Genomic DNA, 22,988 nt, shown 5'->3' on the forward strand with positions numbered 1-22,988 from the left:
GCTTTTTCCAGAGCAGCGGCTGTGTCTAAACGCAGCTTTGGGCTGCCAGAAAATCAGAAAATCAGCATCGTTTGCGCGTCTGATGGTTTAGTGTCAAGAGAAAAACTGTTTAACGCACCGTGTAAAAGTGCAAAATTAATAATAAACTCAAAAGTATCCAACATTTAAAAAACCGCGTCACCCTCGATAGCGTCTGCGCCAATAATACATACACGCACGCGGAATCGTAACAATAAGCATCGCGCGCTAACCCTCAGTACATAGCGATAACTATAACACGTTTGTTACAGCGCTCGGTCCCGAGACGTAGGTAGACATGAAACACAGAGGTGTACCAACACACCGAGGCAATCGTCGTCGTATGGTCGTCGTCTTTGTCGCGTTCGTCCCCCGCCGTGCTCTGCTCGCCTGATCCTCGGGGAGCTTGGCGGTGTAGAAACCGGTCAAGGAATGCGTGTAATGCGTGTACGTACACGTCACGCCTACGAGAGCCCGACATCACCGACGCTGTAGCTGTCTCCGCACACGCGGCCGCGGCTCGGCTCATACTGAGCCACGGCGCACGCTCACCACTCTGCAGCCGCCAACACTTCCATACCGCCGCGATTCTCTCTCTGGGAGTGTGTGTTTGCTGCCGAGAGAACGTGTGCAGTGCGCCAGCATGTGTACAACACTCGAGGCTCGCTGCGCAGGCCGATATTGGCATGTGCGAGTAGTAGCGACTGGGATACGGTAAGACGGGCGCGGTTGGAACAGAAACGACGAGGTGTATATCCTAGACCTGTCAATTTATTCAACTGACAACCATCAGCGTTACACTTGTTATAAAAATAATTCTCTCTCGGTGTCATGCGTGGGTTAGAACGTCGGAAAAATACAAGGAAACTGCAATGAACGCGGGAAAACTATATGATAGTTTTCGCCGCCTCGGATTACGCTACACATTATACATTCGAACGAGGTATACAAATAAGTAAGTAAGTAAGTGGACATTATGAAAATCGAGGCGTCTCGCGATGCGGGTGCCGATTACTTTCCGAAGATGATCTTCCTGGAGGCGCCGAAGTTCTGTCCGGATTGAGTGGCGCCCTTGTTGGTGCCGGCCTGCAGACCGATGATTCCCTCGCCGGCCCTCAGCTGGTCCTCTGTGAAGTTTCTCTTGTGCTCCTCGGAGGGCTTGGGTCCCAGCCAGGGGCCGCGCCACTCGGGGTGCTTGTACGTCTGGAAGGCGAAACAGGATGTCAATCGACATTTCATAGCCGTGCAATCGAGTTACATATTATTTAAGCGAGAGATTATACCGTGCGTCCGATGGCAAAGATGGTGTTCGTGACTTGGGCGATGTTCTTGCGCTCCATCAGGTCCACGGCCTGGAACAGGTCGACGTCAGGGACACCGTACTTGATGCAAGCCTTCTGGAACCTGTAACGCAGAAAGACAGAGTTAATCGGGCAGTTCAAGAGTTTCTACAAAGGTACGATTAATTAGGAAGCGCCGAGATGGAGAGTCTCCCGAGAAGCCTTCCCGCGAAGCAATTAGAGAAGCCAGGAGCGCACGCGCCTCTCGCTGGCTTGCAGCCTGATAGCCATCCGCGCGGCTGCTAATTAAGCCTCGAGCCCGCGAGTTTCCCAAGTCGTGCTATATATATATATATATATATATACTTGAGCAAGCTCAGAGGCTCGGCGACCCAAGTCTCTTCTGTGATCCGAGTATCACGAAGCAAGGGCTAAACCAGCGCGTGGGAGTAACGAAAGCGGCAAAGGGGTGCACGCTCGGGAGCGAAGGGAGCTAGTGCAAATTACAAAGACCGGAAACCAAAAGGGGGATCCGTCGAGATGAAGCTGCCGCTGCAGCGGATCGCGGATTCGAACTCCTGCCTCGAGCTGTTAGCCGTGGCCCGGCACTTGCTTAGCAGAGTCTTTCCATTGTCTAAGCGTTAATCAGCGAGGGCTACTAATTAACGCGCGCGGCGATTCGCGAGCGCGGAGTGCCCGAGTCGGAGGACTGCTCTGTGGCCGCTGACGCTCGAGACGCGCACGGCACAAATGACGCGCCGAGTGTGCCGGCCGAGTAGGAGAGTAGAAAACCGCGGGGGTCGCAGGCAATGAGTGCCGAGGAGTAATTAGCAGCGGAGTTTAAAGGGGAGATCGCGAGAAGCTGCGCGCGCTTGTGCAAATCGGAGCTTCGACGATGTCGCGCCGGGGCTCGAAGGGTTTGCTCGGTACGCGAGAGTGGGAATGCTCGAGGTGATTGCTCGATCGCGCAACTTATTGATTTGAAATAATTGCGTTGTTTTAATTGGAAAATTAATTTTCGGTCTCGCGAATGAAACGGTTTTAGCAACCCGGACCACTCTTTCACTTCCTAGCTAATCTACGGTATAGGAGTCGTATAGGATTCCAAGAGACCCTTGCAATTTCGAGTAATATTCGCGTAAAACTGACCTCGTTGCAAAGATCAAGTGCAACACGAACTGAATTATAGTCGAAACGTAGAGAGGAGAGATGCGCTTCTCAAGTCAATCGCGCAACGATGGCGGATCAGACGAGCGTCGCGCTGTGGAATGCGCGGACAGCTGCTCGAGCTCCTGTTCTCCGGATGGCCAGCGCGTCTGCCGCATATGAGCACCAAACAACAGCGCGACGATGTGGCACATACGTGCACCGAGCGCCAGTGCTCAGCTCGTGTATTTTATACGACGGCGAGACGTCGGATCACGCGTCAACTTGCGTGAGTGCTCAGGAAGAAAGTATACGCGGTAATAGTCATTGAATCTAATATTTAACTATTAAATTTCGAATTAACGGGCAGAGGTTAGAGAGCGCGGTCTCCTCATCTCGCGACTCTTGCTGAGTTCGGGTACTGAGAGAAAATCAGAAGCATACGCAGCTTATTTTTCAAATGCCTGCTTTCGAGATTAGATCAAGTGCGTGAATTTACTAAAAAGTGGATAGATCAGTCCATCGCGCACCTGCTGCAGCGGCGTGTCTGACGGTGCTCGTCTACCGTCTGCTGCCACTCACAGTTCTGACCCACTCGGCCGATCGGTGCACAAAAGGTCTACCCAGAATAAAGATTCGCCCTCGACGTTAGAGCAACAAATAGCTCCGAGAACTCGAAAGTACGGCCCCATATCACCCACGAATTCCCTCGAAAAACAACACTGCTACCGCGCCAAGTCAAACTCGCGCGCTTGCGTCGGGAAGCGTCGTCGAAAGTGCGCTTGCGGCACAACAGCATCGCACGCGCCCGCGCACTCGTAATGATGCGCGGAACCCGAGTCAGACTAGTGCTCACTGCTCCACCGGCCACCAGAGCAGCATGAGCTCGGCGAAGGCGCGGTGCACACGCGCGTACGCATTTTTCCGCTCTCTCTCTCTCTCTCTCTCTCTCTCTCTCTCTCTCCCGCTCTCTTATCCGCACCCCGCATCCTTCGCGCGAGCGCGGACGTACCGCGAGAGCGCAGCTGCCACTTCCTCGGCTTTCCTGGGGCTCGTGTAAAAAGGGAGTAGTGCGGAGTGGCCGCGCTGCGCATCGTCGCCCCACTACCGGGACTTGCGGTCCGCGCGCGCGCTCTCTTTCTCTTACGTGTAGATATCAGCGGAATTTCGAGAGAGAGCCCTGAGGAGGCGATAGGCGACATGCGCGCGGAGCTTATGTACACGCGGTCCGTCTGCTCTCCGTGGGCGCACTGTATAATACTGCAACTATATACTTGGGTGACGCGGGTGTGCGCGCGCAGTCGCGCGGCAGGTGCAGCTGTGCAAAAAGCCCGGGGATTTTGCAAGCGGCTCGCTGCAGATTTTGCGAAAATTGTTTATACGCAGTCAGGAAATAGAAAGAGGGAGGAGGTGGCCCGATGTTTATAACAAACGTTACATTTTTCGCGTAAAGCTGCTCTCCGCGCTGCAGGCGGCACGCGCTCGCTGTGCAGCTCTCTCTCTCTCTCTCTCTCTACCCGTCGGAGGAATTTTAATTGCAACCGAGCGTAGCTCTATACTCGCCGCGGCAGAGCGAGAGAGAGAGAAAGCTACGAAGAGGACGGATTTCGTTACACAGCGTAAAGCTGCTTCCTTTGTAGCCTCCTAATTTACAAGTATTTTCCGCTGGCTGATTCGCGCGCCGCGAGCGTGCTTCTTTTTTGCGACCCGCGATAAGAGCCGTGTAGCTTGTTTGTTATGACGCAGGGGCGTGCTCGGAGCTGCGCCGTAGTTATGAGAGCTTAATCGGTCGCGTATAGTCCACGAGAGCTGTTTAACGACGGGTATATTACCTCCTTGCATGCAAATCGTTCATCAGGATCGTAGCACTGTGTAAAAGCTTTATAATCAATTGTATACAGGCGTGAGCGGATTTCAACCTTGAGATTTCGTTGGGTTTTCTTATATCTGAGTTTCGTTTAGATACTATATTCTCCAGAGTTTTGGCTATGTCTCTGGATGAACGTAAGGAAAGTTCGCGTAACGAGGTAACTCGCGCTTTTTATATTACACAAGTTAATGCTGTCACGGCACACGCCTTGAGCTTAAAGAAGGATCTTGCTAATTATAAAATTATAATTTTTCTTATCGCCCAAGTATATCTTCCGTGTAAATTATTCAGCAGTAAGCCTTAATTAGCGCTCGAGCAAAGCGCAGCAAAAGGTAAAATTAGCCTATACAAAACTGATCCGATTCAGCAGTCTAAACCCAAGCGCCACAAAGATATCTTCGCGAACAAAAGGCTGTCTCGAACTCAGACGCTACCTATGCTCGATTATCAGGTTTGCACGCGAATAAAAGAGCCAATAGTCGATATCGGGGCGGGCGAACATCGTTCGAACGTCTGTGTGTGTGTGCATATTTTACTCCCAATCGCGTCGTTTCCCCTCAACAGCAGTGCTTCCCTCTCTTTGGCCGTCGATAAAACGCGACGCATCGATTGTCGGTCCATACCGGCGTATTTTTTCAATTTTGTTCACTCTTTTTGCTTAAATTTAACGGATTAAGTAATTCAACAATCATAGTTAAAGCACGTAACAGTCAAAATTTAACTCCGCGTAATCTGGCGCGCGCCACTCGAAACTTCGATCACTCGCGTGTCGAGAGAACGAGTAGTCTCGCTCTCTCGAGAACCGGCAGCGAGTGCTGGGTCGCGCAATCTCTGCTCCGACGCGAAGCACTGTCGATTGCGTAAAAGCGACTAGCGATCAGGCTGCGATGAATGCGCAGGAGTTGTTCGCTCGCTTGCTCGGCGCGCTGCTGTGTATTATAGTCTTTTTATACGTTACACTTGGCGCTCGACGCGATGCCGTGCATTATGCCCATTACACTTACATCGTCGCTCTCTTTCCGACGCACTGCATCGAGATGCGAGCGAATATCGATATTATGTTGCGCTTGTAAATAATTTATTTATTTCCCCGTGGCTCTGTAAGCGGACTAACCATTTTTATATATCACATTTCAGGAAAACATGTTTGCACAGCGGGAAACTTGGCGGCTCTTGTGCACGACCCGTATCTACTTTCATTTTTACTGTTTTATCAGTGTGTTACGGATGTGATGCGTGATTTTTTCAACGCTCTGTTTTTTTTTTTTCAACGCTCTGTTTTTCAACGCCAACGCAACCACCGTATTTCATGTCAGAGCCAGCACATAAAGTTAGGCACTTACTGGTTGAGGTTGTCCATCATCTTGTAGTCCCCGCCCGAGGTGTTGATCTTGGAGATGAGCCCCGGCTGTAGCTTGTTCATCAGCATGCACAGGATGACACCGTCCCTCAGAGCGTCCTCGTAGCTGGCACCTGCGAACAGATCAGTTGGTCAGAAAATCCCGTCGATTCGAACGAAACAAGCGCGCGAGCTCCTCTCGATATCAACCCCTGCTCCGTTTTCCGCGTCGGCCGCCCACGCCCGCTCGAATCCCCGCCGCAGGACGGGATCCTCGTTCGAATCCCGCTCCGACGATCCATCCTTCTGCCGTCCGCGGACGCGCGCATGCCCCGCCCTCGATAATCCCCCGACTGCGCCCCGCCATTATATGCCCCGCGAGCGCGAGACTTTTTGCCGCTCGTTTTTTCGCCTCGGCCGCGTACCGCATCATTGCCGCGCTGCGGCGGCAGCGACAGGTGCAGCCGCGCCGCGACCACCAGCACGCTCGCATGGCGCCCCGCTATGCCAAGAGGCTCGCCAAGGGGGCAGCGCATTTTTTATCCGTCCACCGAAGGACCCTGAGCTGCGCCGCCGCCGCCTCCTCCTCCTTCCGAACTCGTCGATCGGCGGACGACGATCGACTCGCGTCGGCTAGACCGGCGCGCCGACGCTCCCCGCACGGCTCCTCAATTTTTTTGCCCGACCGCCGCGGCCGCGAAGTAGAAGAAGCGGAAGGAGGAGGAGGAGGAGAAAGGAGCCCCGACGACGACGCCGGGAAGACGAAGCGCATCTCGAGCTGCCAGGCCTGCAGCAGCGGTCAGGAGCTCGTGGATCACTCGGCGCCTCCTCCCCCCGGCGGATGATTCAGCCCCCGCCGTTCTTTTGCTTTTTTTCTCTCGGTCCGCTCCCGCCCTCGCTGCTCTCTCTCGCTTGCTCTCTATGTACACTCGGCAGCCGCGCGGCAGCTATCGATGCGCATCGAGAATCGGTCGTCGCGTATGCGCGAAACTGTATCGAACCGCCGCCGCCGCGTGCGCGGATGTGAATTGTGGGTGGCTGCGCGTTTATATGTATGTATATGGCTGGATGTATCGAGAGGAGGGGCGCGCTCTGGTTTTATACGCGCCCACTCTCTCCCGCATGACTCTTTTGCTTTTCGTTTTGCGGTGCAGCCCATCGGAAGCGAGGGGCAGGCTGCTGGTTTCGGCGGAGGAGCCATCGATTTGTATCGAGAGCCGCTGACAGCAGTACTGGCCACTGCTCTAGTTGGAGCACTATGATTTTTGGTCGTCATCATCGAAAATTCGTTGTTATGGGTTCTTATGTTCTACAAAATCGAACAGCGTTTCCGTTGAATCAAGTTTTCTGCCGTTTGCGTTATTTGGTTATTATCATACAGAATACAACTACATTTGAAATTCGGGGAAAAATATCAAACGAACAAGTAACTCATCTTCTTGCTAATACCGAGTAGATCGCGACTTTTGACCATCTATTCCCGTTTTTTAACTGCTGTGCCCTTACACCTCAGTTACGTAATACGATCTCGCAAGAATCGTCATCATCGGTCATTACAACCGTCAAGTCATCTTTTCTGTAATCAAACGTAAACAAAAATGAGCGATTTAACCCGCCCGTAACGTACAAGCAGTAAAATATAGAGGGGCACGTCAACCCCCGTCGCTTTTTCAGCAGCAACGACTCGGGGGCGACTACTCGCAGGACTGGCAGCCTGATCCAGCAAGGACGCGGCGTCACGTGGTTTTGGCGTAGTTCCGCCATAGCTACCGCGAGCGACGCAGAGCCAGATGCTGCTGCTGCAGCAGCAACGAGCGCCCGCCTGCTGCGCTATCTGCTCGCCTGGTAAAAAACTGGTCGCGCGCCTGGATTCTCGATTGATGAGCCATCGACAGCCGATTGAAACATAACCTTTTCGCTCTTTTTCCTTTCTCTCGCTTTCTCCGCCCTGTACTTATGTCTATAACTCGTCGTACGAGTACATGAAATAACAATCGATTCGGGTGCGTCGCCGAGACATTTTTCTCGGTGCAAAAAAGAACGGAAGCCGCGACACGGCGCAGAGCTTGCGGGAGAGAGAATACACACGCAAAACTATTAGTTTCGCCGGCGGATCATAGTAATTTCGAGCAACTATTCCGAGTTTAGGAGACTAGAACGCGCGACGAGTCCCGTGCAGCTGATCGATAATCGCCGATGTTCGTAATTTCTGATGATAGCACAGCTCGCCGTGTGTTAGGCGTATAACACTCGCACGTTCACGACTCCGCTGCAGCTCGAAAAAGCGATGCTCCCCGTCGCGTTTTCGGCGAATAGTCGCGTGTGCGTGCAGTTCGCGGAGAAAACTTATCCCTAGGGACTCCCCCAGTCTCCTCACTTACCAGGATCCCATGCGGCCGTCGAAGCTCTCCCGCAGTCGAGAGCGCCTCGTATACACGCGTATAAATTATTCGCACTTATATACCCGGGAGCTTTCTCGAGCCAGTACGTGGGCGAGAGCGCTTTAAAATCCACCGCAAGCGCGGGCTCGAAATTTTAGAAAAATTCCATTGTGATCTGGAAAAGTGTTTGGCTCGCTTACCAGGCGAATAGAAGGAGTCGTTGGCAAGCGCGAGGCTGTCGGAATATCGTCGCGCAGTGTGCGGTTCGCTCGCCGCGCGTCCTGTTAGCCCGTTGCCCGCATCGACTCGACTTTTTTAATTCGCTACCCAGAAAACAGCGCGGCAGCAGCAGCGCGATTCGGCCCGTATACTGACGAGCGCGATATTCGGCGGTCCTTGCTACATCCCTGGTAGTTTCGGGCCTCCGTGAGATGTCGTAAACGCAAAGAGGTGACAGGAAATCGATGGCCCGTCTTCGGAGATTCCTCTGCGCGATTTGTACACACCCCGTCTTCGGCGGCTCTCCTTCGTCTCGGCTTACGTAAGCATTTATTCGTCCGCGTGTGCGAGTAACGCGATACCGCGCGGGGGAGCGAGTTATTATATACGAAGGCTGCATCGACGAAGGGGTGGGATTCGATTTATTCGCGCGGGCCAGAGGAAATATCGACAGCGCTTTCTTTCGAACCCGAACAGTCATATGCTAGCCGGATCTTTTTCAGACGTCGAAGGTATCGCGCGCTCGGCTGCGTGTGTATGAGCCATAGCTCTGTGTGGCCGGCTGACACACGCGCCCGGGGAAAAATATGAATGCGCGGGTTATTGCCGTTCGTTTCTTTCGTTCGACGAACGGGGGCCGATATATCGCGTTGTGTATACACATGCGCCGGTATCTATACCCGTATGCATACGCATCGATGGAATCGAACAGCCCGGCGAATATGATTCCCTGCTACGGTGACACGTCGTCGCGGCGATGAGCTCAGACGTATAGGTATTTTGTGCTCGTCGCATGTGTTTCGAGCTGTCGTCGCTTTGTCTTGGGCGATGATTATCGTTCGCGCAGGCTCTGATGATGCTCGGGCAAATCGGAGTAGAGATGCTGAGCCGAAACGCCAGCATATCGTTCGCAACTCGACGTTAAACTTATTCATTAAATTAAAATTTTGAGATCATTAATTGTACGGAATTTTACAGAGCCATTTGCTCAACGTACGTAGCGGTCGCAATTTTTTCAAAATTGCATTTTCGCGTTTTTTTTTAAATCCGAAAATCCAGAAAAAGGAAAATAAGCAGTAGAGACGTCCAACGCAAGCACGGAGCTTTAATACACGGAAAGCTGTGGGTCGGGCAGAGCGCGTGCGTGTCTGCCGACGGCGCGGTTATCGATTAAACGTCAACAGCGCGTCATAAAGACGTCAAAGGCAAGATTTTCACCAGGACAACATCCTGCGCTCGAATTTACGACCGCGCGAGCAACAGGTCCCGCGGGAACCCGCGCCGCCCCTTCATCCACTTCCCCGGCGCGCGCCAACCCCAAGTCCCGCCCCTGCACTATATATGCAGTTACTGCAACTTTGCGAATATGAGTTTTTAAAATTTTTTAACTTTTCAACTTTAATAGTGGTTTATTTAGTTTTTTTAAAGGCTTGTGAATGTAGTCACGGTTTTCTCATTAAATCCATTACATACGACAATAAAACTGAAATATTTGTTTGAATGCGCTCGCTCTTGAGGTCTTTGTGATTCATTAAAATGACAAAAATTCAAAAGAATTTTCGAAATATAGACCACGGTGTACGAGAGCTTGACACGCGAGAGGCGAAGCCCGATAGCGACTGCGCAAAAGGAGAGAGAGGGGAGCTTGCGTACAGGGGCACCTGTTGCACCAACTCGTAAATCTACCCCGGGGCTGTAATCCTGGTAGGGTTGTCTCGGGGTGACGTCATTGACGAACTTTTGACAGGTGGCCGGGGCAGTACGCAGTGAGACGTCCATCAGCGATCCGGCTATTCTTCTCAGCTGTCAAAGCTCGTCGAATCGGAAATATTGGTCATCGCTCAAGGAGCACCGATGGCGGCCGGAATTTCGCGCGCTCGCCCAAGAGACGAGGACGGCGCACGGGGCGCTCGTAAATTCAGCAGCCACCCCCGAAGCTTGCTATCCTAATACATCGGAGTTTCCGTGACGGCGCCTGACGAGCCACTGGCGCAGCTTTCGGAGGACGCGACTTGCAAGCACGAAAATGGCGGTGCGATATGTGCACAATCCAGTGCGCATGCATGTACTTGTGGCACCTGCCATCTGCTTAGGGCTGCGATTTTCGTATCAATGATTGTAGTCGCATCAGGTTGATGATAACCACGTCCAAAATGCACGAAAAGTCGTTTATACGATATTATTTATACTATTATAAACGCTCCCTATTGTAAAAATAAACCTGAAGAAAACTTTGTGACATTCACTTTAAGATTTCAGACAGCAATCCTGCTTGCAATCATCTCTTCACAGTTCACATCGCAGTCGCCTCCTTCAAGTGGGCGTGGGCGTACATCATCGATCGCCCGGGCTTGCGCGCAGGGTCACGGCCTCTCCGCGGAACAGGAGCGGGCGGCGAGCACATTCTCTCTCCATCCTCCATAAATCCCTCAACTGTCTGCTGTTGCCCTGGTGCGCCAGGGCGTTACGCGCCGTCGTGACAGACAGATGACTGACGTCTGGCATCGGACACTCGTCGTCGCACCTGCCGTCCTCACCTCTCATCCGCGGCTCTCTCCGTTGCCGAGTATAGACGAGTTCGAGGCTTTGTATCGAGAGTCATCGACTCCAGCGAGCGAGGCGGGGGTCGGAGGTCACGGCTGTGTAGAGGTGAAGGCTCGCGGCGCAGCCAGCGTAGACCTAGAAGCGCGACATGCGACCCTGATCGCCCGGCGTCTCCGCGACGTCGCATGATGAACGGATGACGGCTAATCGATAGCTGCTGCTGCAGCCCTGCCAGCTGACGAAGCTGCTCTCCGCCTTCCCACTGCACTCGGCAGACCCCCAGTCTCGAAGGAGTCTATCGACGGCAGTAGGTTGGATCGAAGGCAGTTTGCCGGCGGTATATATGCTCGGTCGTTGAACGCGCCGCAGCCTAGATATTTGGGAAGCCTTGGCTGATGCTCTTCGCTTCGTCTACATTTAGAACGGCTTTGGAGGCTCTCGCGGGTAAAAATAGCCTGTTGGGTAGAGAAACTTTGTTTTAATATGCTGCGAGAGACGCGAAGATTTTTCAAATTTTACACAGTCTCACCGAAGAAAAGCTGCGAAGTCGAGCAAATTATTTGTTTGTTTATCAGCAAAGTGAGGAACGACGAGAATTAACGACGAGCAACGTCTTCATCAGCAGTTGTTACATACAATTCGCGAATTTACCAGCGCGCAGTAGATTTTCTCCTTACCGGGAGACTTTATATGGAGTCCGGAGCGCGAGAGCTTACCCTGCACCGCGAACGAGGGGAGCTTTCGCTTCGCGTGGCTCCGGAACTACTTGCCATTCGCGGTTCGTCGGGTAAGGATCGTGCCTAGCATGCCTCGCAAGCTTCCAGGATCAGGCTACCATGTCGGTCGTGAGCTTTTCCGCGCGCTTCCCGGCCGAGCTTTCCACGCCGCCCGCGGGAGCTTTCCGCTCTTCCTTCTCCGACGCCGGAGGAATTTTTAGACTTCGAGCCTGGGGCACAAAACGATCGCAAGCTTCGTGAGGTAACGGTAGTTGAAGAGGCCGCAGAATATGGTTGAGTTTAAAACGGGCCAGTAACATCAAAAGCCCCGGTTATCCGGCTCGCAGCCGGGGCTGCTGGTGTTGCAAGCTCGCGCGGTGGGGTGAGGCAGCGGCGAAGCTTTCTAGCGCCTAGACCAGAGGCACCCAAGACACTTCCTAGTCGCGGGAACAGGCTATCAGGAAAAGCTGCGCGACGCCGAGACGACCCCTCTCTCTCCACCCCCCTCGACCGACTAGCCTGTGCAGCGAGGTTTTTTTCATTTTATTTTCTATTCGAGCCGTGCATAGCCAACGACTGCTGCATCCCCTCCCCGTCGCGGGTTTTCCGCTCTTTTTCCGATACTGCGCGGCCACGTATTGTACGACTGCTTTACATACGCGGGCGTTTGCCGGTGCGCGATATATTCTTTCTGCCTCCGCAATTTTTTTCCAGTTATTTTATTTGCAAATGATAAATCGAAGAACGATTTTCTTTCATACTTTTTGGACCCAAAATAAGGCATAAGAAGCATTCGCTATATCGTAAAAGGTATGAATAAGCAAAACACCGTTGAAACTAGCGCGTCAAAGTTATGAATCAAATTTCTTAAAATTTTCTCGTATTCGCGCAGCAAACACGAAAACCCGTAGGACCGATTGAACAAAGCGTCAGAGCAGCAAGTGGAAAAAGACGAGTCGCGCCGGTGTGCTGCTCCCGACAGGTGCGCCCTCGATCCAGCGAGACCAGGCGCTTACTTCGCGACGGGAGCTTTTCCGTGAGCTTGCTCTAGTCCCCCTCTCTCTCTCTCTCACCCTCCGGTGCGCGGAAACGTCGCGCCCACCCCTTTGGCAAGTGCGCTCGCCTCCTCGGAGACGGGTCAGGCTAACGGAGAGGGAGTGAACGAAAGTTTGAGTGGGGGTGGCCTGGTCGTTTGGCCACCTCCACCGCGTCCTCGACGTCACCAGGCTGCCAGTCCGAAGGTGGAGGCGCTCATCACACTTAGCTTTAAACGGTAAAAAGCTCAGAGCTGCAGACGCGAGAGATACGTCCCCACCCCTGGGAAGCTCATGCCAAGTGCGGCTACGGGCGAGGACGCGGTGCTGCTGCTACTGCTGCTGCTGATGCTGCCCTTGCGCCTGCACTTGAACGTGAAACGCACCGTTGCCGCAGACGCTCTTCGTGTAGTATGAGCCAGTTTGCGCCTGACTTACGTCTGATGCGAATTTCGTGGATTTTTGGATGAATTATGCTTTTGAGATGTGCGATATTTATTAGAACCTCGTTGCCAGAAGATTATTAAATGAAACTTGAAGCTGAATAAAAAACGGAGTATTCTCAGCGACTCTGAAAAAAGGTTCTTTCCACGATGCATCTTTTTGAAATTAAAATTTTGGAATTAACATCTACACCCGAAAAATTGCATACCCTTGAGATGATCATGAACGACTTCATATATCTCAGTAAACAGCAAAAAAAAAAATAATAATAATAAATAAATAATGAATGTCGCGATAACGCTAACAGCAGCGGTAAAAGAATGTATTACTCATCTCGGGGGTATATTACCTCCCAGTAACGAGCGCGACTTCGGGGAATAAACGAAACGAGGGCGATTGCGTCGATGCCCGGCGTATTTCCCACATCAGGGTTGCATGTTTGCGACGGGGGCTGAATGAGCTCCGGCCAGACTGACTGGCGCTAGCTACGTAAGCGGGTGCGCGCGCGCCCCGAGCACCTGCGGGGGTTGTTTTCCCGCTCGCTCGCTCGGTGTGACGTAACGAAGCGCGCCTTTTGCCAGGGGAGCAAGAGCCGCAGGAGCATCCGACGACGTCAGCGGCATCGCGGCAGCATCTGGCGTCGTCGCATAACCCTTCGTCGTCATCCGTCGGTACCTTCTGCGAATTTTGGCAAAATTAACGTTTTTCGACTTATCTGAGACCCGGCCGTTCGATTTACTCGACGACGCCGATTTGAAAAAAATCCAAGCTTTGCGACAAAAAAGAGAAATAGAAGGATATGCGACGTGTACTCGTTTGACGGCGGCCTCGACGACGTCGCCCGACGTCGATTACTGACCTAGCGAAGAAATTTAACCTTTTCGACGTCACACGCCCCGACGTCAGGATCCGGGCAGTATGTACCGACTGGAGGGCGTTTGACGGTGCTTATCGATTCTCCCCCTCGTGAAACGACGAGCGACTCCGTGACGCCCCCCTCCTAATTTCCAGACCGAGTGCGTGTTCATTTATAGAACACGCAGACGCGTAGCGGGGGTGCGACGATGTTGAAAAGCGCTTGCGGTCTTCTGTCACCTTCGACGATCAGGATTTTATGGAGTCAAGGGCTCTCGACGAGTAAACGGAGCTTGGAAGTTTAGACGCGCGCTTGCGTTTTACACCGCGCTGTGCTTTTCACTAAATTACATTGTTTTTTTAATTTTCGGATGTTATACTTGAAAAATGAAAGCTGGAGCATTATTAGCTTCCTTTGGTTTTCAAACATTGCGAAGAGGAAATTTTAATGTTTCGAAAATTAATGTTGAAAGATTTGCATAAACAAATTAATTATTTTTCTGCAAATCGATCCCAACCCCTCACGTCAAAGTGTTGTAACGGTAAAAACAAGGCATAATACAGCGCACGCACTCATAGCCTCCCGTGTTTATTCCACGCGATCGCGAATAATCCATAACGTGGGTAATAACTCCCCGCAAACTGGTACGGTAATTTACGTTTCTGCGAATGCGACAGAGAAAAGTCCGAACTTACAACCCCGTACTGCCTCCGAAGAACAGGGTCTCATATGACGGGGCGAGCTGTTACACGATTCGAGGGTGCAACAGTTGACTTGCGCACCGCACCCCACATCGAGTGCCGGCCGAAGGTCGAAGGGAGGCATTACGGAAAGAATCGATAGTCGACTAGTGGTCGTTAGGTATGGAAGCACCGCAGTTGCATCGCCCGTACGGATGATGTCACGCGAGTTGGTATAGGCGGACTTACCAGGTGGGAATCTGGCACCGATGACCGTCTCGATCCATTGCTGAGCTTCGGCTTCCTGCTCCGGCTCGCGCTTTCCAGCTACCTGCAAGCAGGAAAACATAATTTTGCATTATAAATCATGTTTTATTATTAGAGTTCGTTAACTGGCCAGATGATATTTTTGGATTTGAAATGTCCTGTAATTCATTCCAATGTGTGGTGTAGTAGGTGACATTGTCGAAGAAGAGATTTTCGTAAAGACAAAATTGTGAGCTATTAACGATTATTCGTCAGAGCGTAGACAAGCAAGGCTGCAATTAACAGTTTCTTTTGTTTACAAGTGGCGAAAAATAAAATTGTCAAACATCCTAAGGCCATTCCTAGGTCATCATAACATTTTTGACGTCACGGTTACGTAAAAAAGCTTCTTGTTAAAATAACCAGACAAGTCGACGTGGGCGCTCGGTGTCATGTGGATTAATAAAGCGTGCGTGACATCATGGAACGTTCGTTTTATTGTTATAATTTATAATCTCGACATCAAAGGGCGTTCGCTCGTGATGTTTACGGTTTTTATTCGAGCCTATTTTTTACGCTGGAAGTTTTAAAAGCTGTTTACAGTTTTGTGGATTCAGTATTGCGAAACAAGCGATAAACCTCGATATTTTATTTTCCTGATCGAGAATAAACAGCAAGCTGTCAATGAACCCGCCAGATGTTGATAAATGCAAAATACAAAGCAAAGGTAAGTGATTATTTACTTCAATATGCAGCCTGCGCTAGTGATGGTTAATCACCTATCATGATAATTGAGAGCCTTCCGTTGATATCCAAAATATCGTCAGGCAAGACATTAGATATAAATAAACCGATCAGTTTTAACAACGCGTCTATAGCTGGCGGTATCAATGAAAGTCTAAAATATTAGTGAGGCCGATGAGAAGTAATAAAAAACTTAATATAAGTCGTATTGACACGTTCTTCCTTCCGACGACCTTCCGCGGTGGCTGATAAACTTGGAAGTGCGCGCGCTGATTGACGAAATCTAAAATCGGCGGTGGCATCACGCTCTAAAATGGCTTGTATCCAGAAATTACGATGCTCTCAGCGCGTATCGGCGTTTTCATCTGGCGAATTTCCATCGACTTTTCGTCTCTCTCTCTCTCTCTCTCTCTCTCTCTCTCTCTCTCTCTCTCTCTCTCTCTCTCTTGCTCATCCGCGAAAAACGTATACACAAGCGATACACCCACTTGTTTATATCACGTCTCTCTCCCGTTGTGCGCGAATGCTGTACACATATAGATGCACGCGCGCGAATTTACTGGCCACCCGATGACGTATACCCGCTCGCTCGTAACGCCAGCCTGTTGTAACGTCTTGACTAGACTTCTATTTTCACTGTTGTGAATCTTTTTCGCGAAATGGTCTTCTGGCAGACTTGGTACGCCGGATCGCCAATTAAATTTTTATGAGCACGGTTGCACCTTTGTCCCGCAAATGTTCCTTTATTACAGCTTAATCACTAATGAAGGTGTATAAATTTAGAAAGATTTATCGCTGTTGACGCTAGGTTGTTTTGTTTTTTATTTTTTGCCTACTAGCTTTTCTGCACAGTATTTTCGAACGACCGTATCCGTTTTGGTAAAACGATACCATCGGGACCAGCGATTCTTATACGCGAAACGATGTTCAATTCAAAAGGTCACGTGGTACCGGTCTAATCAAAGAACGCAAAGCTGTCGCGAATGCCGTGACTTTGGTCGGATGGAGCCTTCGCGAGATGCTCCAATGCCGGATATACTAGAGTGGAGCAGTAATACCGCGTTGTGCAAAAATGTATTTTCGCTCGACTCGAGTACTCCACAACAATTATAGTGAACCGGAGATGGTGTCGAGAGGTATCAGGGTCTGGAGCCGATCGGCGATGGAAACAGGAGGGAGAGGGACGAAGCGAGGAACAGAACCGAGGCGGGGGTGTGGGAATACCCAATGGGCAGAGCGCCAAGGAGATTCTGGTAGTTGAAGATCAGTAGAATGGAGCGGAGGAGGGGAGAACGCCATATAGCGTCGCGACGCCCGGCATCTGACTTAGTCTCGACTCCACTCGGGCAGCACCGTTAACAAACTCAACTCGCACTCTCTATCCACAAATCTCGGAATCTCGAGCCGCACATACGTGTACCAACACTAAACAACACCACCGACACCACCAAGAAACTCAGCAACATGCCGGTATGTTTTCATTGCTTTAATCAACGTTTTACTGCTCGGATCTTTAACTGCGCATTTACCGCGATAGAACGCGTACAGCCGTAATAATTCAATAGCGAAGCGTCAAGTGTTTGTGATTTCAAAAGAACTGTGCTCTTTAACTGCTGCTCCTGGCTATTGCCAACAGTCCGATGTGCAAATGAACATTACAAAACTTTGTATTCTACCGCGTAGTAAACAAGATTGTTGCCAATTAATGGGCGATACAAGCCAAACTTCGTTAGACGAAAAGCCGCTGCTGTTTACCGAAACTTAAAAGTCTCAAAAATAGTCGCGGAAAAATGGTCTTGAAACTAGAAGCGTCATTAAACATTAACATTGGGTCGACGGTCGCTCAATCTAGAGGTGACGCGGGCCGCATGTGTATCCGGGAAATGCTATTTCTGTTGATGCTTTCTCAGAGATTTTACTGCCGGAAGCTTCTAATTCTTTGTTCTGACGGCCCTACGCCGTAAACTACTAATTGCTTCGACGCGAGCTTATTACGTCGAGTGCGAAAAATAGAATTGTTTGTTTTCCAAATTGAATTTCGAGAAAGTATCGCACTCTTCCTTTAATCCAGCATTAGCTATAAAAACGTTTCAACGGGCGACGCGTCGACCGAGAATATTAGTCAACTGCCGATGGCGCTAAATTAACTCGACACCTTGAAATTCGTGCAGGTGCGTATTTTGATAAGGTGCCAAGTCTCGCCGCTGGAAACCGAAAGCGAGTGCGCGTGCGTTCTCAGACAAATCTCATACCGCGAAGGAAGGCAATGACTAATTTTGGTGCAAATTTGCCGCAACCGCCAACCGCAGCCCCGCCGAGATCGCGTCGCGCGCACTAAGTCATATTCGTATCTTCAGTCGCGACTGCGCGCATTCGCGGATCCAAAAATACCTTTCGAGGCTGTATAGTCCCACTTGATCGCGCGGCTGGAATTTTCGAGCGGACTGCAAGTCCGCCTTTGGAAATTTAAAGGGACGGCGATCGGTAATTTTCGGATAAACAGCGGGCTATTTTCAAAATGATGACTTCAAACGCGCGCGCAGATTTCGATTTGGAGTGGCGTTCGCGAGAGCGTTTGTGTTACGAGAATAGATCGCCGCGAGCGCTTTTGTGATCGAAGGATTCGTCGGACATTGGCAGTTGTGCCTTAGTGGGCGCCTAAAGAAACTCTCCACTTCCCGAAATAATCGCGCAAGTATTAACCGAGTTGTTACTGGCGAGGCGCGGATTATTCGCGATGCGTGTAATGGCCCGTGTATACACGCAAGCGCTGCTATAAATACTAATTTATCGTCGATCGTACCATGCCAGAGACCGATTTACGTCAAGCGTCCGAATCAGGGTCTGCGCAATTAAAATCACAAACGCTTGGAAGAATTTCTATCGAGTAGTATATGGGTTTCAAAAAGGTATAGGCGATTCGCGACTTATGAGTTATTGGTTTTTTCGGTTGGCAACGGATGCGGGGTATCGGGTTACAAAAGTTTTGACATTTAAAAATAAATTGTTTTGGTAAACAGCAGTCGCTTTACGATAGACGCTAACGAACATATATTTACTACTTGGGGGAAAACATCGGATGAGCGGAGACAATTTAAACATTTCGGAGGGGAAATCCAAATTTACGTCTTATAAATGATTGAGAACAGCTTTTAGTACCTATAGCAAACAATTTATTTTCGAAGTATTCGTACGCCGGCGGAGCAGCGCGCTTGCAGTCGCGATCTATTTTCGTATTAAAGATGTGTTTTTAATACAGTCATATTTTCAAGCTTGACTCCGAGCGTTGCTGCTTTCGAGCAGTTTTACGAACTTTCTCGAATAGCCATTTTTACTCGCGACTATATAAATGCTCCGTTTTGCCACAGGCCCGCAACAAGGAACAAGAGCAGGAGGTCCTCGAATGGATCGAGCAGGTTTTGGGAGAAAAATTGCCTGCTGGCAACTACGAAGACATCCTTAAGGATGGCGTCGTCCTCTGCCAGCTCATCAACAAAATTGCCCCAGGTTCGGTCAAGAAAATCCAGACCAAGGGAACCAACTTCCAGCTTATGGAAAACGTTCAGAGGTATGCCCAAAGAAACTTGCGGAATATTGTAAACTCTTTGTAGAGAAAAGGACATTTTACTTATCGATATAAAACGCTTTTCGCAGATTCCAAGCCGCTATCAAGAAATACGGCGTCCCGGAAGAAGAAATTTTCCAGACCGCTGACTTGTTCGAGAGAAGGAACGTCCCACAAGTCACCCTTTGCCTGTACTCGTTAGGCAGAATTGTAAGTTCTTTTATATTCGACCAGAGATAGGCTAAAGTTCCGAAAATATTTTTTAATTGTCGTCTATTATTAATTCCAGACACAAAAGCACCCTGAATACACGGGACCGAGGCTAGGACCGAAGATGGCTGATGAAAACAAGAGGACCTTCTCAGAGGATCAGCTCCGTGCCAGTGAGGGACACTTGAACCTGCAAATGGGTTTCAACAAAGGTGCCAGTCAGTCTGGTCACGGAGGTTTCGGCAACACGAGACACATGTAAATTTTGTACTAAACGCTACTTGTATATTGTATATTTAGAGACTAAATTTTTATGTATCTGTTGATGGCGATAATTTTCATATGCATCTTACACACTATACTGACACTATCGACACGCGAACGAATTAATGTTAACACTTTCTTTTAAATATATCATACATGATCATGTATACATTAATTTCGACCTTACACAACTTTTTACGCGCGCGTATAAGCTTATTGTTGTTAATCATATAATAAACAAACAGTATTTGTAAAATTTCGAACATTGTTTATTTCTAAATACGTGACACTTCCAATGATGATATTCACATAAATATTTTTGCAAAGTATTTTGTTTACGAACTAGACGCACACAAGCTTTGTCAGTGCAACGCTTTTCCTTAATAACCGGGAATTTCGAGAAAACAATTTCACGGGAAGGAAGTAAGAATGAAAGCAAAGCAAGGTTGGTGTGTCAAATGACCGGACAGAATGTTTCGGGTCTATGTTCAAGAGATGGGATGCAACAACCAAGATGACTCGCTCAGTATGGTGGGGAGCTTTGGCAGAGTGCCAAGAGCTGCAAGATAATAATATTGCACATTCTAAAGGTGTTTTATGCATCATCGCATTTTATGGATATAACTTTTGTCGTTTATAAATGTAAGGTTGAAGACTATATTAGCAATTATATAAACGTTTTTATCACAGTCGGTAAAGAAGATATTTGCAATTATCGATGTTTTACTTTCAGCTTTTAATCTGCTCAAAATGAAATAGATTTTCAATTAAAATTTATACGAGTTAAACATATCTATGAAAACGTTTTGTATATTATTGGGTAATTTAGATACCTAAGTAATGAGTTAACAGATTCTTTCCAATTTACATGGAAGACGATATAAAAAAAACTACGTTTTCGTGTTTCCATTAGTGAAAACTTGAAAATTATATCAATTAGTTATTTATAATAGTTCAGTAATTTAGTTGATGAACTCATTATGAATTGTTTGAACAGTGTACATTTATTTGGACAAACAGTATAATCACATAAAATATTACAATAATATTAACAGATTGATCCAATTATTTCCTGGAAGATCGATTTGAAAAATATCGTTTCTTTTTTTTTATGCCAATATAGACAATACCGTAGCTCCTCGTTTGTTATTGTTTACAAATCATTTATAAATACTTCAACGCATAGGGAATCTTATGACTTTCGTTTTTAAAAATTTCGAAAATAACAAAGCTCGTGCCCGTCGAGTTTCCCTCAAGGTTTGTTTATATGTCGCGATATGAGGACAATGTCGTGTTCCCAAAATTTTCTCGGCTCACATGCGACGTGACACACTTCTATCTCGCGCGCTTGCCACGAGGGGCTTTCCGCCGATGAAATCCATCGCGTGCCCTTGGCACAGCCGTCCAGATTTTCGATTTACGAGCCCGATGCTGTAGCCGACATCGCCGTCGAGGTCATTTCCGAGTTATTCCTGGATTCTTCAAGACGGTGTGCTGGATAGACGCTAGCAAAGCTTTTCAGATTCTCGAACGTATACGTCGCTCGCGGATGGGGAATGTTATATTTGTGAAAGGAGGAAAATCTAGAATCTTCCTGGAGCGGCTGCCGAAAGCGTCACGAAATTTGTTATGAAACTTGCGACTTTGGTCCGGCAAACGCTTACGCATGGAGGAAAGCCTCCGCTTCTATGTAAACAATAGGTTTAGTGCTTCAAAAACAAATGTATGTAAAATCGTATTTAGACATAAAAAAGGAGTTAAACGTTATTTTCGGATTAATTCAATTCGAAATTTCAAAAACAACTATAGCAAAATTTAAATGCGTCAACGTTCGGGGTTCCGTCGTCACATAAAATATCGTGAGTCAGCGGTGATTCACGAGCTACGATAAGATATCAAGGATATACTTTCAAATCTATTACAAGAACGCAATAAAATTTATTTTAGGGGTAAAGTTTAATAATTTTGCGCTTTTGGCGGGTAGGAATTTTCATCGAACATTCGGGATTTAATTGGAGCAGTTGATGTATTAAAGCAATATTTCCTCAAGATGCTCAGCCATACATTATGAATCATCAACTATATCAGCTTTCCAAAATTAGAAAAGCTATTCCGGAAAAACACGTGCAAACATCAGAATTTAGGCAGAATATGAAGCCGCTTTTAAAAATTATGTTATTTGGGAATTTAGGAAACGCATGAAAAGTAAATTAAAAAAAAAGACAAGTAGAAATTATTTTTTCGATAAACAAATACTTGACAATGATTAAAAAATCTATTGACGCACATGAAATAAATTTAATTTTTAACATTCACCACTCTCGTTTGAATTGACTAAATTTTTTTTTATCGGAGTATTCGTCGTCACTACTGAAAAAAATAAGTAAATACGCAAAAAGACTAACCAGAAACGTTTGCATAAAACGCTTGTCACGCAACACATTTTTTACCGATTTGATCAAAACTTTCAAAAAGAAGCACGCCGGTAGTCATTGAAATAGTAACAGCAAAAGCAAATAAAAAAAATATCGCGTAAGAAATTGTAAACACTAACGACGCAAAACTCGCGCGTAAAAACAGGCAAAGGTAATTTGTTAAAGAATTCGTCGCGCACTATCTATATCGCAGAACTGCTTACCTGCCACAGTGGACGTCCCGGCATGTTGATGAAGGTTGGGTGCGGATATTATTAATAAAAAGTGACAAATCGTAGAAAAAGTCCGTGAGCGGATGAGAGACGCTTGTTAATTTGTATGCGAGCTTTGCCCTTCTTGTATAGCGCAAGCACAAAAAGTGTGCGGCCCGCGGCTCGTTGCAGAGTATATATCCGTGACAGGTGTGCGCGCGTGTTGGTGAACGTGGGGGGCGTTTCTATATATAGATCACTTACTCAGCCGTGCACACACACGCGCGAACACAAACACAATGAGCGCGCGAAAAGCCCTCTACGTGCTCGACGGCGTGTAAACTGGAAACATTCGACGCCGCGGCGGTGGTGGTGGTGCTGCCGCCGCCGCTTCTTCTTCTTCTTTCGCAAAAGTTATAAGCCTGGGTGTGGAAAGCTCTCGACGGGTGTTTATTTTAGCGCCTCGAAGTAGCGCTTATGAAGCGTGAAGCTGTAATAGAGGAATGCGGCGCGCAGAGAGCTTTCAAGTATAGGAGACCGCCTGATGCGCGCCGCGAGCTTTTCCCCTGTGGGCTCCGAAGGCGTCTCGTAGCTGAGCGGGAAATTCAAAAGCTCTGATGTCCCTTACTCGTCGGCGATGAATAATTTTGGGAATTATTAATGTTTACTAACGATGTGCTTGAAAACTTGAAAAATCGTGGACATTGTGTTAAATTAGAAATTCAACATGTTACGTATAGTTATGCGTAACGAAGATTACTTGCAGCATATCAGTTACAAAATAGTTTGATGATTGTTGTGAAAAT

At 48.6% G+C, this 22,988-nt stretch overlaps 3 protein-coding genes across 6 annotated transcripts in view; 2 read left to right on the forward strand and 1 right to left on the reverse strand.

Moving 5' to 3' along the window:
- LOC100122071 (ras-related protein Rab-27A) overlaps nt 1-22,988 on the forward strand; it is a 120,437-nt gene that overhangs the window by 77,342 nt on the left and 20,107 nt on the right. The gene's annotated exons all lie outside the window — the stretch shown is intronic.
- LOC107981339 (muscle-specific protein 20) lies at nt 770-22,674 on the reverse strand. The gene is made up of 5 exons (XM_016986944.3): nt 22,195-22,674; nt 14,777-14,858; nt 5,658-5,787; nt 1,302-1,422; nt 770-1,221 (listed from the first exon to the last, which is right to left on the reverse strand). Exons 1-5 carry the CDS (start codon nt 22,216-22,218, stop codon nt 1,030-1,032), a joined length of 549 nt encoding a protein of 182 aa, XP_016842433.2. The 5' UTR covers nt 22,219-22,674; the 3' UTR covers nt 770-1,029.
- On the forward strand, nt 16,751-19,815 carry LOC100123614 (myophilin). The gene is made up of 4 exons (XM_008203755.4): nt 16,751-16,987; nt 18,886-19,085; nt 19,172-19,292; nt 19,372-19,815. The coding sequence occupies exons 1-4, from the start codon at nt 16,982-16,984 to the stop codon at nt 19,552-19,554; spliced, it is 510 nt and encodes a 169-aa protein (XP_008201977.1). The 5' UTR covers nt 16,751-16,981; the 3' UTR covers nt 19,555-19,815.

This window comes from Nasonia vitripennis, chromosome 5 (assembly GCF_009193385.2).
Source record: "Nasonia vitripennis strain AsymCx chromosome 5, Nvit_psr_1.1, whole genome shotgun sequence".
NCBI lineage: Eukaryota > Metazoa > Arthropoda > Insecta > Hymenoptera > Pteromalidae > Nasonia > Nasonia vitripennis.